Below are 16,703 nucleotides of genomic sequence, written 5' to 3' on the forward strand. Positions count from 1 at the left end.
ATGAGCCAACTGGACAGGCTGGGGAGCGTGATCCACGCTTCCAGACACTGAGCCAGCGGGACCAAAGGCACCACAGACGCACCGGGGGTGGGGCAGCAAGGCAGAGAGGGACCCGACCCAGACGGCTTGGGGGCGGCCCGGAGTGGGGTCGGACTCTGCGAGGCAGCAGTGTGCATGGGAGACAGCGCACGGGGCGCGGTCTGCACCAACACACTGCCACCTGCTGGCGAATGGGGAGGGAGCTGTCAGCGGCGAGGCGGAGCCTGGCACACTGGCAGACACCCCTTGTTGTGACCTGGAGTTTGAGGAAACTGCTCTTTTTGTGAAAAAGTGGGTACCGCTGGACTCCGGAGAGCCAGCGGCGGTGGACAGACAAACACAAATTCCCCCCGGCCCTCCTCCGGGGGTGGGAGAGATGGTGGAAAACTCTCCCGAAGAGCAAGATCCTTCCCCTCCAGGTTGCCCGTCTCAGTGCCGTGTTTTGCTCTTGCGTTTACCACCGGGCTTAGCGGAGACGGGCTGGGCACCACGCCCGCGACCGGCACCCTGCTGTCTGGCTGGTGTAGGCTGCTGCTTTGCCGTCTTAGCAGGGGCGGAGGACGATGCAGGCGGGCGCCCTCGGCGACGAGCGGGCTGAGGCTGAGCCACGGGCGGCTGGGTGGAGGCAGCAGCGGACCGCCGTGGCATGACGTGACTGATAGCCTCAGCCTGCTTCTGTGCAGCGGAGAACTGTTGGGCGAAGCTCTCCACCGCGTCGCCGAATAGGCCGACCGGGGACACGGGGGAATTTAGGAACCGCTGCTTGTCGGCATCCCGCATGTCCGCGAGGGTCAGCCAGAGGTGGCGCTGCTGGACTACCAAGGTAGACATCGCGTGACCAACAGCGCGTGCTGTCACCTTCGTTGCCCGGAGGGCAAGGTCAGTGGCAGCGCGCAGCTCCCCCAGCAGCTGTTGGTCAAGACCTTCCTGGGGCATCTCCGACAGCGCCTTTGCTTGGTGAACCTGCAAGAGGGCCATCGCGTGCAGGGCGGAGGCAGCCTGCCCACAGGAACTGTAAGCTTTCTCAGTCAGACCGGCTGAGAACTTACAGGCCCGGGACGGGAGACGCGGCTCACCACGCCAGCCAGTGGCTGTTGGACACAACTGCATCGCAACAGACCGCTCGACTGGCGGGATCCTCGCGTACCCCCTGGCTACCCCGCCGTCCAGGGAGGTGAAGGCGGACGGGGGGCCAGGCCTGGTACGGGCACTATACGGTGTCTGCCAAGACCTGGTCACCTCATCATGCACCTCCGGGAAGAAAGGCATTGGGGCGGGACGCTGAGGCTGCCCAGCGCGACCCCCCCCCCAAGTACCAATCATCCAGCCGAGATGGGCCGGGACAGGGTGGAGGGTTCCACTCGAGCCCGACGCACAAGGCTGCCCGAGAGAGCACAGCCGAGAGTTCGGGATCCGACTCGGCCACCGCTACCGTCCCGGAGGGCGGCAGCGCGTCCGGATCTTCCTCCCCCGAATTCTCAAACTCGCCTTCCGACGCAGCGATCGACATCTGATCCTCCGCCGGCGCACCAAAGGTAACGGCTGGACAGTCCGAAGAGGGCCCAGCGGAAACCAACGGGCGAAAGATGGGTTGCAGTGCTGGCGAGGGGGCAGGGGCCCGAGGAGCGTTTCCGCTCGGCGGGGGAGCCCTGACCGTTATCCTCAGGCCGCCCTCCCTATACAGCGCCGTACCGTCCTTCCGGTTCCCGGGGCCGGAAAAAACGGTCGTACGCGGCATAGGAGAGGGGACTCCCGCTTCCTGAGACTTCAGGAAGGAGAGCCTCGACCTCAGCACCGCGATGGTCATGTTCCCACAATGGGAACATGAACCATCCACAAAAGCTGCCTCAGCGTGCTGAACGCCCAAACACGAGATGCAGCGATTGTGCCCATCAGCAGGGACCAGGGAACGACCGCACCCAGTAACGCACAGACGAAATGACATACTGTCAGGGTTCGTCTGTAAAGCTCTTTTAGAAGGGGAAGTCAACTCACTCGTGCTGAAGCACCCAGGGAGCGACGCGATGTGTCAGGTACACCACTCCCTGACACACCGAGGAACCGGCCCAAATCGCTCACACACACACTCTTTGTGTTGCTGTGAAAACAGCAGTTTTAGAGCTTATAGCTCAGCTCCTCGGACACTCGCGACCTCGCTGAACGTGCCCTCTTCACCAGCACTGAAGCTCGCTGTAACCCTCTTCTTGAGGCAATGTTTTAGTTCAAAAAACAAACGAAGAAAGGAGTCTTCAAACAGGACACCAGTGAATGGCTCCGAAGCGAAAGACAGAGTGCGATTGCATCCGCTTCCTATTTATATACACCTGTCGGGGGCGGTGCGCATTATGCAAATATCGCACGCCAATTCCATTGGCTTGTTTTAGTTTACACGAAGATGATAGGGCTCTCTAAGCGATATCCCAATTCGTCGGTCACTACTGACGTACGTCGAACGTGACCGACTGAAAGGGAACCTTGAATACTCTCTAACACTTGACGGGTGCTCCATTAAATCTTCGTCCTCAGTTAGGAACCTGGGTGTGCTCTTTGATACCAATCTTTCATTTGAAAGTCATGTTTCTAGTATCTGTAAAACCGCCTTCTTCCATCTAAAAAATATATCTAAATTACGACATATGCTCTCAATGACAAATGCGGAACAGTTGGTTCATGCATTCATGACCTCAAGACTAGATTACTGTAACGCTCTACTGGGTGGTTGTTCTGCTCGGCTTTTAAACAGACTACAGTTGGTCCAAAATGCGGCAGCTAGAGTTCGGCTGCTTTTTGCGGTATTTCCGCTGATCCTGTCCCAGTTTGATGACCTGTTATCCCGTGTCGGTGTGAGGATTTCCATCCAGGGCTGCGTTCCTATCTAATTTTAGACACACACTTGCAAACTTCCCTAAACACTTCCCCTGCCACCATTTTGAAGTGCGTTCCACTTCGTGAAGTGACGGGGGACGTTTATATGGACAGACCCTCGCTCCCTCGATTTTGACCGAGGGAACGAGTCTACTTCATATGTACACTTCAGGCAGCTCCAAAACCCACAATGCAAGCCAACCCATTTACCCACCACAAACAACTCTATTTGTATATATAATAATTCTTTAGTATTTAAAACAGACATATATACATATAGAATGCTGTATTAAACAATTTTGTAAGGGGAAAAAAATAAATAATAAATCAGCTCCACTGTGGATTTCAAGTGATCAAGGGCTTAGGACCTTAGGACGTTCAAGTTCAGCCCATTGCAAAGGTTCTGCCAGTAGTGGGCACTCGTGCAACGCAAGCAATGACATACATCTGAGTCAACGAGACTGAGGGAAGTTAGCGAGGGAAGGGCATTTAAAGCAGCCCAGGACACCAACTACAGGCGCTCTATTCCACCTGCAGAGAGCCTGTCCATCTGTCTCCGGTCAGTGTAATTCACAGAAACAGCTGGACTCCAGCAGAGAAACATGGCAAATCATTTTGTGTCAGATTGCTGGATCTTGAGGTAAAATCATATATTACATATTGTATTGTTATATATTGTGTTGACAACTGATCAACTAAATATTTACCATCTTATATTCTGTATTATTGGGCGTTTTTAAATAAACACTGTCAAAAACTATACAAGTTTTAGGGCTGGACATTATGACGATATATATAACATTGATATAAGTGATCACTCCGATTTAGACCTACCTATATTGTAGTTATATAAAGCTTTCACAGGCAAATTTGCTTTAATTGTTTCCACAGCGTCGAAATCAGGCACATATAAATGTCAGAAAACACGACACCTGGCTGCATGTCAATATCCATGGATTAAGTTTATTTGACATGTCGTAAGGAACACTTTCGAGCCCAATCTTTAGTGTAATTGTTTGTTTTACTCGCGTTTTCCCAGTTTCCCCTATTAAATCCAGTCATGCAGCAGGTTCACTGGCCCCACAATAAAAAAAGAAAAAATAATGGGCCTATAAAATAAGCCTAGTTATTATTTTCGCTGTTTTTGATACATGTAACCTAAATAAATAAGATTATGACACCAAAAGCTACTAGATTAAGTCACTTAAATTTTAAATATGGTTACACAAGTACTGTAAGTAATAAAATAGTAACAAATAATCAAATTACGAGTAATAGTACAAATAAATACAACACAATAAACTAATGAAATAAACAATGATTTTCAAGTTTTTTATGTTGGCTTAACAGGAGATTTTCAGGTACAGAAGAACAGGTATCAAACTCATTCAGAATCAAATTTAACAAACATCCACAAAACACATGCCATACTAATGTGATCTGATATGCTGCATCACAAAGAGTTTGTAAAGATCCATTTTTGAGAGTTATACCCTGGACCTCTGTAAAGCCAAACATGTTAGTAGTGTGTCAGTCCAGTCCTCCACAAGCCTGCCCCAACAGTGACATGAGCCAAGAGGCAGAAAAATAACACCGCTGCCAGTGACAGATGTTGTGGTGGTGAAAGTGAAGACAAACCGAAAACGGAAACCCTTCTTCTGTCACCACAGCAATGACAGGTGAGTTGTTTTTATACTTTATAAATACCAAATATGATAAACCATGTAACATACTGTGGCGTTGGAGTACCAGTCCTTTTATGACACAAGAATTTTGTATATTGCAGAGCCTTGACTGAAGTGACAGATGAGGATTTGGAGTTACTGAGAGGACTGACAGGGACACCTATGAGCTACAGAGCAAACAGGCCACCAGTAGATGTAGCAGTAGGTCAGGAAAAGTACCTTCTTGGAAGTGGTTTGAGTTTACCAGGTAAAGCAGTGATACAGATTAAGATTCATTTATTATCATTTGTGCGCAGACACAGTTTACAATTTACAAAGAAAAAAATACATAATATAACATGAGAAAATGGTATACAAAATGCAACTGTGACAGGCAGAGAGAAATCATGGTCACATGGGTTGACTCCAAATCACTGTTTACTCGGCAACAGTAGAGAAGTCCATAACCTCCCGATCAAATATGAAAATACTCTTCTTATTTCTCTAACTATAGCCAAAAAATAATTCTACTAAACTGGAAATCCAAAAGTTTTTGTAGCATATGCACACGTATCAGGATAATCAATAAACTTGGGAATGTTCAGAACGCTTTTAGCATGCTGGACTGGGTTGTAAAACCATCTAGGCTCCGAATAGTCTGCCATAAGATGAGCCCACTTGACACCTTTGTGGACCTGCGATGGTAAACAGTAAAGTCCAACTTCCTCTCTTTGGTGACTTCAAAAGGAGCACCCCCCCCAGAGACTGACCAGATCCACATTCCAACACCCCACACACACAGGAACACACAAAAGCACACACACAGGCACGTACAGAAACACACAATCATACATTTTTAACTGTATATGTGAACTACCACTATGCTGGAATATATATATGATATATTTTAGAGCCTATGCATGTTTCCTAGTGTTTAAATGAGTGTATTTGTGCTAGTGTGCATTTTAACGATATAATTTTGTCTGTAAACCATAACTTGGTTTCTATGCCTTTCTGACCTATCGAGTTTGATCTCGTTTCAAAGCTCCGGACTTGAGCTATTCATTGAGACATGTCACAAAACGGACAAATGCATTTTTCTATGTGTTTAATGATCCTGTGAAGAACACACTCCATCTCGAAATCCGATCTGATAGCCATTAAGTATGCAAATTCAGCTAGGAGACCAAACAAAGCAACTTTGCCCGCCAAATAGTGCTGCGCCTCTATTGGCTGCTACAATTCCGGAGGTGTGTTAGCTTGGGTTTCCATAAAGACAACGACACACACCGTCGCTCTCTCTTGTCTCTTCGCGCTGCTCTTCTTCTTCTCCTTTGTCTCCCGACTGACTCACGAGCACCTCGTGCACGGACGCCTCAGGTGACCGCGCTTCCCAACCACGCGCGCAGTTCGGGAGGACCACTTCTTTAGACTCTCTCTCTCTCTTCGGCTAAGTTACTTAAGCTTAAACCTCTTTTGAAAACCCCGCCGGAGAAACCCTCTCTGAAAGGACCAACCCAGCCAGGCGCATTGAAACTGCTACACACGGACTTGAACCAATAAGCAAGTATTATCATTTATCTGAATTTGTCTAAACTGATTTCTGTGCTGGCTCTCTCTCTCTCAAAAGGGTTTACGTTAACTGTGTAATTTGCCATCTTTTGATCATCTTTCTTTCCATGTCTTTTCTTCATTCTCACTCGTGTATATATATGTGTATACTTCTGTATATATTTTTGACGTATAATCTCGGTAGCCGTAGCTGCATATATTAAACACATAATTCATGCTCGATTGTTCTGTTGTTCTTTCAACTGAAGACCAGGTCACTTTAACGTTTTTCGATCGCTTTATGCTTTAGTTATTTTCATGGCCAGGAAATAACTCTGTTTATAATATTCTGTGAGGGACTTAGTTTGCTGGACAAACGAACAGTTTCTCTAGATAATTATTAAACCAGAACTAATCATATATGTAATTGATTATAATTCGTTGTAATTGATTCACAATATATGTTTAATTCCCCGTTGGGTTGATATATGAATCATAATTTATTCATAACCTGAATTATTATATTCATATTTCATCCATAAATTAATTAATAACTGTACGAAACGCTACATTCGTTACATTTTATACATATTAAACACTGGATTAATATTCTTACAGAATACATCACATTATATACATACACCAATAAGAAAACTATGTCCATATTTACAAACATCTGGAACCCATTTCTACAATATTTAATTCATGAGTTCATATGCCCATATTATCTTAGCATAAGTGGTAAACAGATTTGGCTCACTGTCTTCTATAGAGGGGCTTGGAATGGATATTCTACTCAAGCTCCGATTGCCCCCCCATAACAGGCAAAACTGTACAAAAAGGAGGAGGAGGGATGCCGAAAGAACTAACAACAGGAAGAGAGAAGATGCTGGTTTTATACCTTGGTATTAATTGGAAGATTTCTCTTCTATTATGATAATTATTATTTATTTATTTATTTATTTTAAGATGTCAGTGAAAGTTATTTTAAGTTAAAGGGATAATTCAACTAAAAATGAAATTTACTCACCCTCGGTTCTAAACCTGTAAACATTTCTTTGCTGAAGACAGAAGAAGATATTTTGAAGACTGTTTGTAACCAGTTTTCGAGCCCCATTGACTTCCACAGTGGCCTGGAAGTTTCTAGTATGCCAAGTAAGAAGCTGATTAGCAGGTTCAGATGAGCTAAACTCAGTAGGACAGTGCAGGCCTCCAGCAGCAGGACTGGACACCCCTGGACTCGGTTCTTAGTCACCAAAACTGACAGAATTAATAATTAGCTAATTACACGCACTGTTTGCTGACACTTGAGTGATTCACAATGTATTTCCATATTTCGTGTATCTGCAGAAGTCAGTCATGTGGGCAAAATCATGAGGGTGAGCAAATAAAGCTCATTCTTCATTGTTCATTTAAACAACAGAGCAGAATACCGTTAAACTTTAGATACTTAAGTTATGTTTTAACAGCGGGGGGGCAAACACTTTTTCACACAGGGCCATGTGGGTTTGGATTTTATTTTCCCTTCATAATAAAAACCTTCATTTAAAAACTGCATGTTGTGTTTACTTGTGTTATCTTTGATTCATATTTAAATTTGTTTGATGATCTGAAACAATAAAGTGTGACAAACATGCAAAAAAATAAAAAAATAAATCACTTTTTCACACCACTGTATTTATTGACATGGTTTTAAAGCTATATGCTATCCTGTTTGTTGGCCTTGAAGCGTCTTAAAAATGCACATATGTACACCAGGGAAATCTAAATTTTCTAGGGGAACATGCCCCCGTACCCCCAAACAAACAACATTTTCTGACCAGGGTAATTATGAAACCCTGCGTACGGCCCGGCTTATATTCTATCTAATGAAATCTGAAGTAAACGTGTATTACTGTGATCAAACGGGCCAAACGCGATTGAATGTAAAGGTTTGTGTCTCATTATTCTATTAATAACTACCGATTGATTTTGTATTTCTATCAGGAATTAAGAATTATTAGTGTCGTTGTAAATTGTGGTGCAAATATCTAAGCTATCTAATACTTCAAATCTCAAGGTTAAATCAGAAGATTTTTTTTAAAAATGTTTCTGTCAAACAGCTGCCAAAAAATAGTATATAGCTCCACTGTATTTTTTAAAAAATTTTGTTAAAAACCAAACTTTTCACAAATATTTTTTTAAACATTGTTTGTACCATATTTGTCACTGTTTTAATTTTAATATACATAAATTATCTGGTAAAATATTTGGATTTCTGTGCACTTTTGTGATTGTAGACAATGCATGACTTTTATTTTGGAGTGACGACATGACGTCATAAGACTGCGCCACGCTCCTGCATCTGCTGTGATTCTGCTGAAGAAAGGTTTGTTTTAAGAATTTAAGCTGTTTTAATAGTTTTACCAGCGATGTAAACGACAACAACAAACACTAACAAACTAACTAAATCATCTTTTCATCAAAGTGTAATCTTTTAAATATAATCTATAATTCATTAAATACCAAGTGTAGATCATAAATGCCTGCAATATGAAGTTCATTAATTTGCAGTGTTAGTTTTGAGTGTTTTTTTTTTAGTCCAACAGGGCATTTAAGACTTTTAACTCTGTTAATTAGTCTCTACTTACAGATGGAGTTTATTAAAGAGGAAACTGAAGACATGAAGATTGAGTTTATTAAAGAGGAGACTGAAGACATGAAGATGGTGTTTATTAAAGAGGAAACTGAAGACATGAAGATTGAGTTTATTAAAGAGGAAACTGAAGACATGAAGATGGAGTTTATTAAAGAGGAGTTTGAAGAAATAAAGATTGAAGAAACATTCAGTGTGAAACATGAAGAAACTGAGGAACAAACAGGTTGGTTTTATTCTCAAAGCTGAACTCAGTTATTTGATCATTATTAAAATGTCTAGCTCTACAGAAATAGAAAATATACAGAAGTATAATCTTACAGATAATATTACAGAATCCATTCATTCCAGCATAATATCATTCAGGTATCATTTCCTTTTTTATTGATCATGAAATGGTTTAATTAAGGTTTGCAGATGCTGAATGAATTTCCAGTTTCAAATGATTAATAAACAGCAGCACAAACTCTGTGAAATCAGCAGCTCTTCCTTCAGACGCACTCAGTGTCTGAATTCACTCAGGCGTTTCATTCAAGTGGACTTACTGTAGAGCAAGGGTTAGGGTTTGGATTAGGGCTGGTTACTTGTAATTAAAGGGTTAGTTCACCCAAAAATCAAAATTCTGTCATTTATTACTTACCCTCATGCCGTTCCACACCCGTAAGACAACTTTAAAATTCAGTGTTTCCATTAAATGTGATCCTGGACCACTAAACCAGTCGTAAGTCGCACGGGTATATTTGTAGCAATAGCCAACAATACACCTGTATGAGTCAAAATTATGCAATATTAAGTAAAGATCATGGTTCTATTAAGGATATTTTGTCCATTATTTTTGTCCGTTATATTCAAACTAATCATATATGAGCGCGCTCTCTCTCTCTCTCTCTCTCTCTCTCTCTCTCTCTCTCTCTCTCTCTCTCTCGATGCACTGATCACATGTTGTATTTCTGCACAGACACATTTCAGTACATTCACGTTGTTTTCACACAAATTCAGGACAATGTTTGGATTTGTCCTGTGTATGTTTCTGTGTACTTCAGTATATATGCAGGTCAAGGTTGGTTCAGTTTTATAACTGGACTGGTCTAAAATGTAAACAAGCTCTTTACTGTGAATCCTCAAATGAGTTTTGCTGTGTTTTTTTGTGTGGGTGCTTTAGTGTATATAAGGCTACGTTCACACTGCAGGCTGAAACGACCCAATTCCGATTTTTTTGCCCCTATGCGACCTGTATCTGATCTTTTCACGATAGTCTGAACGACACAGATCCGATCTTTTCAAATGTGACCCAGGCCACTTGGGTATGTGGTCCTGAATCCGATACGTATCCGATCTTTTGAAATGCGACCTCCGTCTGAACGGCCAGGCCACATGTATCCGACCTGTCCGTCATTGATACGCTACAAACGTCATAATTGTGCGTTGAAGTAGGTGGGAACGAGAAGATAAACAACAACCATGGCGGACGATGCTGCTGAGACCAGTCAATGGAAGGGAAGCGAGGTCACAGATTTAATTAATATTTGGGGTGACAGCTCTATTCAGGCCAAACTCGAGGGCTCTTATCGGAACCGGGCGGTTTACGAAAACATTTCCAGCGAAATGGCCGAGCGTGGTTACAGACGAGAAGATTGTAATTGTGCTGGCTCCGTTGGGAAAATAACTTTAATATTGCAAAAAGAGCTCCGCTGTTGACTACACTGTTGTTGACATCCATGTTTAACGTTAGCTACTTCCGCAAACAACGAGTAACGTCGTTGACCGTTGCGTACTCTTCTGCGCATGCGGGTCACTTCTGGGTCATTTCACATTCACACAGGAGATCACAAAAGGTCGCATTTAATTGAAAATGTGAACGACTTGCAAAAAAATCGAATTTTTTCAAAAAATCGGAATTGAGCATTAAGCCCTGCAGTGTGAACGTAGCCTAAATGTATGAATTATTTGGACTCATAGCATTTGGTTATTTGGTGTCCTTTTGGAGTCTGTAAGTGTCCTAAATTTAGCTTGAAAAAAGCTGAAACATACAGTTTTGTGAGACTCACAATTCAAATCTGATGTATGCTTAATTTCACGATAAGTGTGAGATTAATTGTGATTAATTGCGATTAAAATTGAATCTATTAACAGCCATAATTTTGATGTTAAATCCACTATTGTATTATATATATATATATATATATATATATATATATATATATATATATATATATATATATATATATATATATATAATTGTTCTAAACACAGTATTTAGTTCCAATTACATCAGAAGTAACTAATTAATTTACAGAAAACATAGGAGTAATGGATAATTTGACATGGTTTAGTGTAAGATTTTTGCCCATCTTTTGGAAAATGCAGTTTTAAAAGTAAAAAAATCACTTTTACCAGTAAATGCTCCACTATTTTCTATTTGACTGACTGAAAGACATTTTCACAAGTATTGTTCAGTTTTTAGATTTATATCTAAATATTATGAGATCACAATTATAACAATAAAAGCTACTCTTTGTCAAAGTTTAATACAGTGGGTACGGAAAGTATTCAGACCCCCCATTTTTGCAGATTTATTAAAAAAGCAAAACTGAAATATCACATGGTCCTAAGTATTCAGACCCTTTGCTCAGTATTTAGTAGAAGCACCCTTTTGATCTAATACAGCCATGAGTCTTTTTGGGAAAGATGCAACAAGTTTTTCACACCTGGATTTGGGCATCCTCTGCCATTCCTCCTTGCAGATCCTCTCCAGCTCTGTCAGGTTGGATGGTAAATGTTGGTGGACAGACATTTTTAGGTCTCTCCAGAGATGCTCAATTGGGTTTAAGTCAGGGCTCTGGCTGGGCCATTCAAGAACAGTCACAGAGTTGTTGTGAAGCCACTCCTTCGTTATTTTAGCTGTGTGCTTAGGGTCATTGTCTTGTTGGAAGATGAACCTTCGGCCCAGTCTGAGGTCCTGAGCACTCTGGAGAAGGTTTTCGTCCAGGATATCCCTGTACTTGGCCGCATTCATCTTTCCCTCGAATGCAACCAGTCGTCCGGTCCCTGCAGCTGAAAAACACCCCCACAGCATGATGCTGCCACCACCACGCTTCACTGTTGGGACTGTACTGGACAGGTGATGAGCAGTGCCTGGTTTTCTCCACACATACCGCTTAGAATTAAGGCCAAAAAGTTCTATCTTGGTCTCATCAGACCAGAGAATCTTATTTCTCACCATCTTAGCAAACTCCATGCGGGCTTTCATGTGTCTTGCACTGAGGAGAGGCTTCCGTCGGGCCACTCTGCCATAAAGCCCCGACTGGTGGAGGGCTGCAGTGATGGTTGACTTTCTACAACTTTCTCCCATCTCCCGCAGGGTTCCCACTCGTCCTGGAAAACCTTGAAAACCTGGAAAATTGATAACAAATTTTCCAGTCCTGGAAAACACATGGAAAATTAGAGAAAATGTAAAATGTCCTGGAAAATCTTGTTGTCCTGGAAAATAATTTTTTTTAAAGTCGAGAACAAAGAGTTTATCACGGACCAAAAAACGATCACCATTAGTTGCAGAAAGTGCGATGTTCAGTAATGCTGAGTTTTGACACGTGAGAGTAGTATTTTCAATGATGATGTTTGGTCTTTTTGCCACTTGCAGCAGTTTTATATTGTTATAGTATGTTATTAACTGTTTAAATACATAATTGTTTGCATAATTATCATGCAAGTTGATTTTCTGATCATATTTTTTCCCAAGCACATTTTACCAATTCCAAACCAATCAATCTTTATAACTACTATTCATTTTGTATTTAGTCATTTATAAGTGATATATAATTGTTCATGAAGGCTGGTTTACTTTTACAGATAAAATGAGCCAAAAAGAGATTTATCTCAGACTGAAAAGCCAAAAATTATTAAATTCCCACAAGAAGGATGCAATACCAATAAAATACTAGACATTGCAGTTAAGACATGACCATTGCATGACAAATGCTCATTGGGTCAGCAGGGTCAGACAAAAACAGGTGGAGAAGAAAAGACAAGTTAACTGCAAAAGAATTAAGAATTAAGGTGAAGTGTGAAACCATCAGGAAACCTTTAGTCTTCAGCGCCACCATTTTACAGAACTGCAACCTACCTGAATTCTCCAGAAGTGCAAGGTGTCAGGATCTCAGAGACTTAGGTTAGGTAAAGAATCCTAAAAAATGCCCTCCATTTAAGAGTCACATACTGAATTGTAGTAAAATACAAGAAGACAGATTTTTTTTATATAGGCTTTATAAACCGACAGATTGAGAGTGACTTTTGAAGGACCAGCACCACATCCTCTTGTACCACCGTTTGAAGAATTTATCTTACGGAATCTAGCTGTAAGGTGTGGGAGTTTATTTTTAGTCCATCTCTTATCCTGAAAAGTCCACCTTGCAAAGATAATGATCTTCCAAAACTTACTGCCAAAAAAATAGAAGTGTGCATCAGTAGTTAAGTAATGGCAATAAGCTATGGAATCTTGTTTCCGCCACTGAATTAAAAAAAAAGTAGCCTAATATCAACTTTTTTTCTCACAAACAAATCTTGCAATTGTGAGTTTACATAATTGTGAATTGCGAGTTTCTATCATGCAATTGTGAATTTCAAATCACAATTATGTAAACTCGCAATAGCGAGAAAAAAAGTAAAAGTAAGTCACAATTATCTTTTTTTTTTTTTTTTTTTTTTTTTTATTCTGTTAGCGGAAGCAATCTTCCTGTCACACAGACGAGCTCCGTTATTCCCTCCTCTGGCCGTCACCTGAATACTGACACGCGCACACACACACTACATTTCCCAGAAACCCTTACTTTGGACTGATTATGGCACCAGCTGATTCCCATCACACGGACTATAAAAGACTCTCTATCACGTTGACTGATCGCGAAGTCTTGTTTTGCCCTGGTGAACAATTCTGAGCGTTATACCCTGTTGGATTACCTGTTGCTGCCCTTGTTGATTACCGTTACTGATCCTGTGCCGCCTATCTATTGACCTTTGCCTGTGACTACGTTCTGTGAGTGATATCTGCCTGTCCTGACCTGTCTGCCTGTTATCTTGACCACGATTCAGCCTGCCTCTGTTATACCAGTCTGTCCCTTTGTGACCTTGCCTGTACGGCCACTCTTTGTTAATAAAGCATGCAAATGGATCCCTGCCAGAGTGATGATTCATTACACTTCCATAGTCATAATGTATGATTAAGAGCTCATATTAAAAACTGATTTTATAGTTAAATCATGGCAATAAACTGTAGCTACACCTTTTAAAGACTTAGAGAGCAATATATTACTCTATGGCGTAATCTCAGTCTTTTATTTCCATTGTTGTAAAATTGAAAATGTCCTGGAAAAGTCCTGGAAAATGATCACTGAAAAAGAGTGGGAACCCTGTCCCAACTGCATCTCTGGAGCTCAGCCACAGTGATCTTTGGGTTCTTCTTTACCTCTCTCACCAAGGCTCTTCTCCCCCGATAGCTGAGTTTGGCCAGACGGCCAGCTCTAGGAAGGGTTCTGGTCGTCCCAAACGTCTTCCATTTAAGGATTATGGAGGCCACTGTGCTCTTAGGAACCTTAAGTGCAGCAGAAATTTTTTTGTAACCTTGGCCAGATCTGTGCCTTGCCACAATTCTGTCTCTGAGCTCTTCAGGCAGTTCCTTTGACCTCATGATTCTCATTTGCTCTGACATGCACTGTGAGCTGTAAGGTCTTATATAGACAGGTGTGTGGCTTTCCTAATCAAGTCCAACCAGTATAATCAAACACAGCTGGACTCAAATGAAGGTGTAGAACCATCTCAAGGATGATCAGAAGAAATGGACAGCACCTGAGTTAAATATGAGTGTCACAGCAAAGGGTCTGAATACCTAGGACCATGTGATATTTCAGTTTTTCTCTTTGAGCAAATTATGTATTTCTTATTTTTTAATTGTGTAATTGGCATGATACTTTTTTTACTTTAAAATATAATATTTATAATATAACATATGTTATAAACTCTTAATACTTGATTAATTCTGGACTCTGCATCAAAATGATCTGAATATTTTATAGCAGTTGTCTATCACAGCAAGTCTCAATTTTATGACCTTTCACTTCATATTTCTCTCTTTAAATTATTTTGATGTACTGAAAATTAAATGACTTTTTTTTTCTCTCATTTCAGACCTGATGGAAAAAAGCGAGGAGAGTGAAGAACTAAAGACATTTCTAAAGAAAAGAGCCAAGAAATCTTTCACCTGCACTCAGTGTGGAAAAGGTTACTCAACCAAACAAAGTCTTGATGTTCACATGAGAGTTCATACAGGAGAGAAGCCGTTCACATGTGATCAGTGTGGGAAAAGTTTCACGCGATCATCACACCTTAAAGAGCACATGAGGATCCACACAGGAGTGAGACCGTTCACATGTGATCAGTGTGACAAAACATTTCGTAGAGAATCAGCCTTAAAGAGACACCTGACAGTTCATACAAAGGAGAAGCCATATTCATGTTCTGTGTGTGGAAAGAGTTTTTCACTGCTGTCATATTTACATGAACATCAGAAAATACACACTGGTGTGAGAGAGTACAAGTGCTTTAAGTGTGAGTGCGAGAAGACTTTTACTACAGCAACCCATTTAAAACAGCACCAGAGAATTCACTCTGGAGAAAAACCTTACAAGTGTTCACACTGTGACAAGAGATTCAGTCAGTCAACACATCTGAAAACACATGAGAAGATCCACACAAGAGAAAAAGCTTACAAGTGTTCACAGTGTGACAAGAGATTCAGTCAGTTAGCACATCTGAAAACACATGAGATGATCCACACTGGAGAAAAACCTTACAAGTGTTCACACTGTGACAAGAGATTCAGTCAGCCAACAAATCTGAAAACACATGAGAGGATCCACACTGGAGAAAAACCTTACAAGTGTTCACACTGTGACAAGAGATTCAATAAGTCATCGCATCTGAAAACACACGAGAGGATTCACAGCAGAGAGAAGCCGCACATGTGTGATCAGTGAGGAAAGAGTTTCTCTTTTAAAAACCACCTGAAGATACACATGAAGATCCATGCAGTGGAGAAACCACATCACCACAGTCTGAAATCATAAGTAGTTCATCTTTGTGCTGAGAAAAAATGTCTCTTCTGTGTAAGGTAGACAAATCTCTCCTCTCACCTATAGTTGGCGCTGTTGTTCTGTTGCTGCTGTTGAATTATCCAGGTTGTGGATGAGGAGCGACCCTGAAATGTCTCATTCATTCATAGTTAGCCGTTTCTTAATATGCGTTTTTGTCTGTACTTGTGTGAAACGTCATCAGTCGCTGTCCAAGTACTGTTCCGATTCAAAGTGCAGATTTAGCCAAGTACAGTTCAAATCCTTGGATGTGTTCTCGATCCGCCCCTTTTATCGAGGATGCATCAAGAGGTGACTTGCGCAGACTTGAGACAGCCAGGTATCCCAGAATGCATCTCGCACTAACCAGCAAGCGTCAATAGTAATTTAAACATATTACTGTTTTTATGTCATGATATGTAGTATTAAGAGTTTTCAGGCACGTAGGAATGTACTGGTTTAAACCTCAAATTTGTAGTTTATTGATAAAAAGTAGCACCTATTTGGAGTTGTGAGATCCAGGCGATCACCGGGCGCTCATGTACCCCACTGAGAACAGCCTAACCTCAGCTAATCCTTCTGACGTTTGGCTCTGACGCTGGTTGGTTTGGTTAATGCTGGCTCTGATGTCTCTGTAGTGCTTAAACATGATATAATTCATCTTTTGTAAATCTAACGAGTGATCTTTGGTCTCATAAATCTATAATTTGTTTAACTAAAAGTGAAATCTCATAACTTATAGTTTGCTGTTGTAGCCTACTAGAGCGCTGACTTTGTATGTTTGACTGAATCGTTTGCTTTATTTTTTATTGTAGCTTCTTATACCTT

General features: G+C 41.5%; 1 protein-coding gene across 1 annotated transcript; it reads left to right on the forward strand.

The window, feature by feature from the left end:
• Window positions 1-8,923: 8,923 nt before the first annotated feature.
• Window positions 8,924-16,003, forward strand: LOC125261324 (gastrula zinc finger protein XlCGF7.1-like). Its single transcript, XM_048179895.1, has 2 exons — window positions 8,924-8,980; window positions 14,935-16,003. Exon 2 carries the CDS (start codon window positions 14,940-14,942, stop codon window positions 15,780-15,782), a length of 843 nt encoding a protein of 280 aa, XP_048035852.1. The 5' UTR covers window positions 8,924-8,980; window positions 14,935-14,939; the 3' UTR covers window positions 15,783-16,003.
• The last annotated feature ends 700 nt before the right edge of the window (window positions 16,004-16,703 follow it).

Source organism: Megalobrama amblycephala, unplaced genomic scaffold (genome assembly GCF_018812025.1).
Source record: "Megalobrama amblycephala isolate DHTTF-2021 unplaced genomic scaffold, ASM1881202v1 scaffold391, whole genome shotgun sequence".
NCBI lineage: Eukaryota > Metazoa > Chordata > Actinopteri > Cypriniformes > Xenocyprididae > Megalobrama > Megalobrama amblycephala.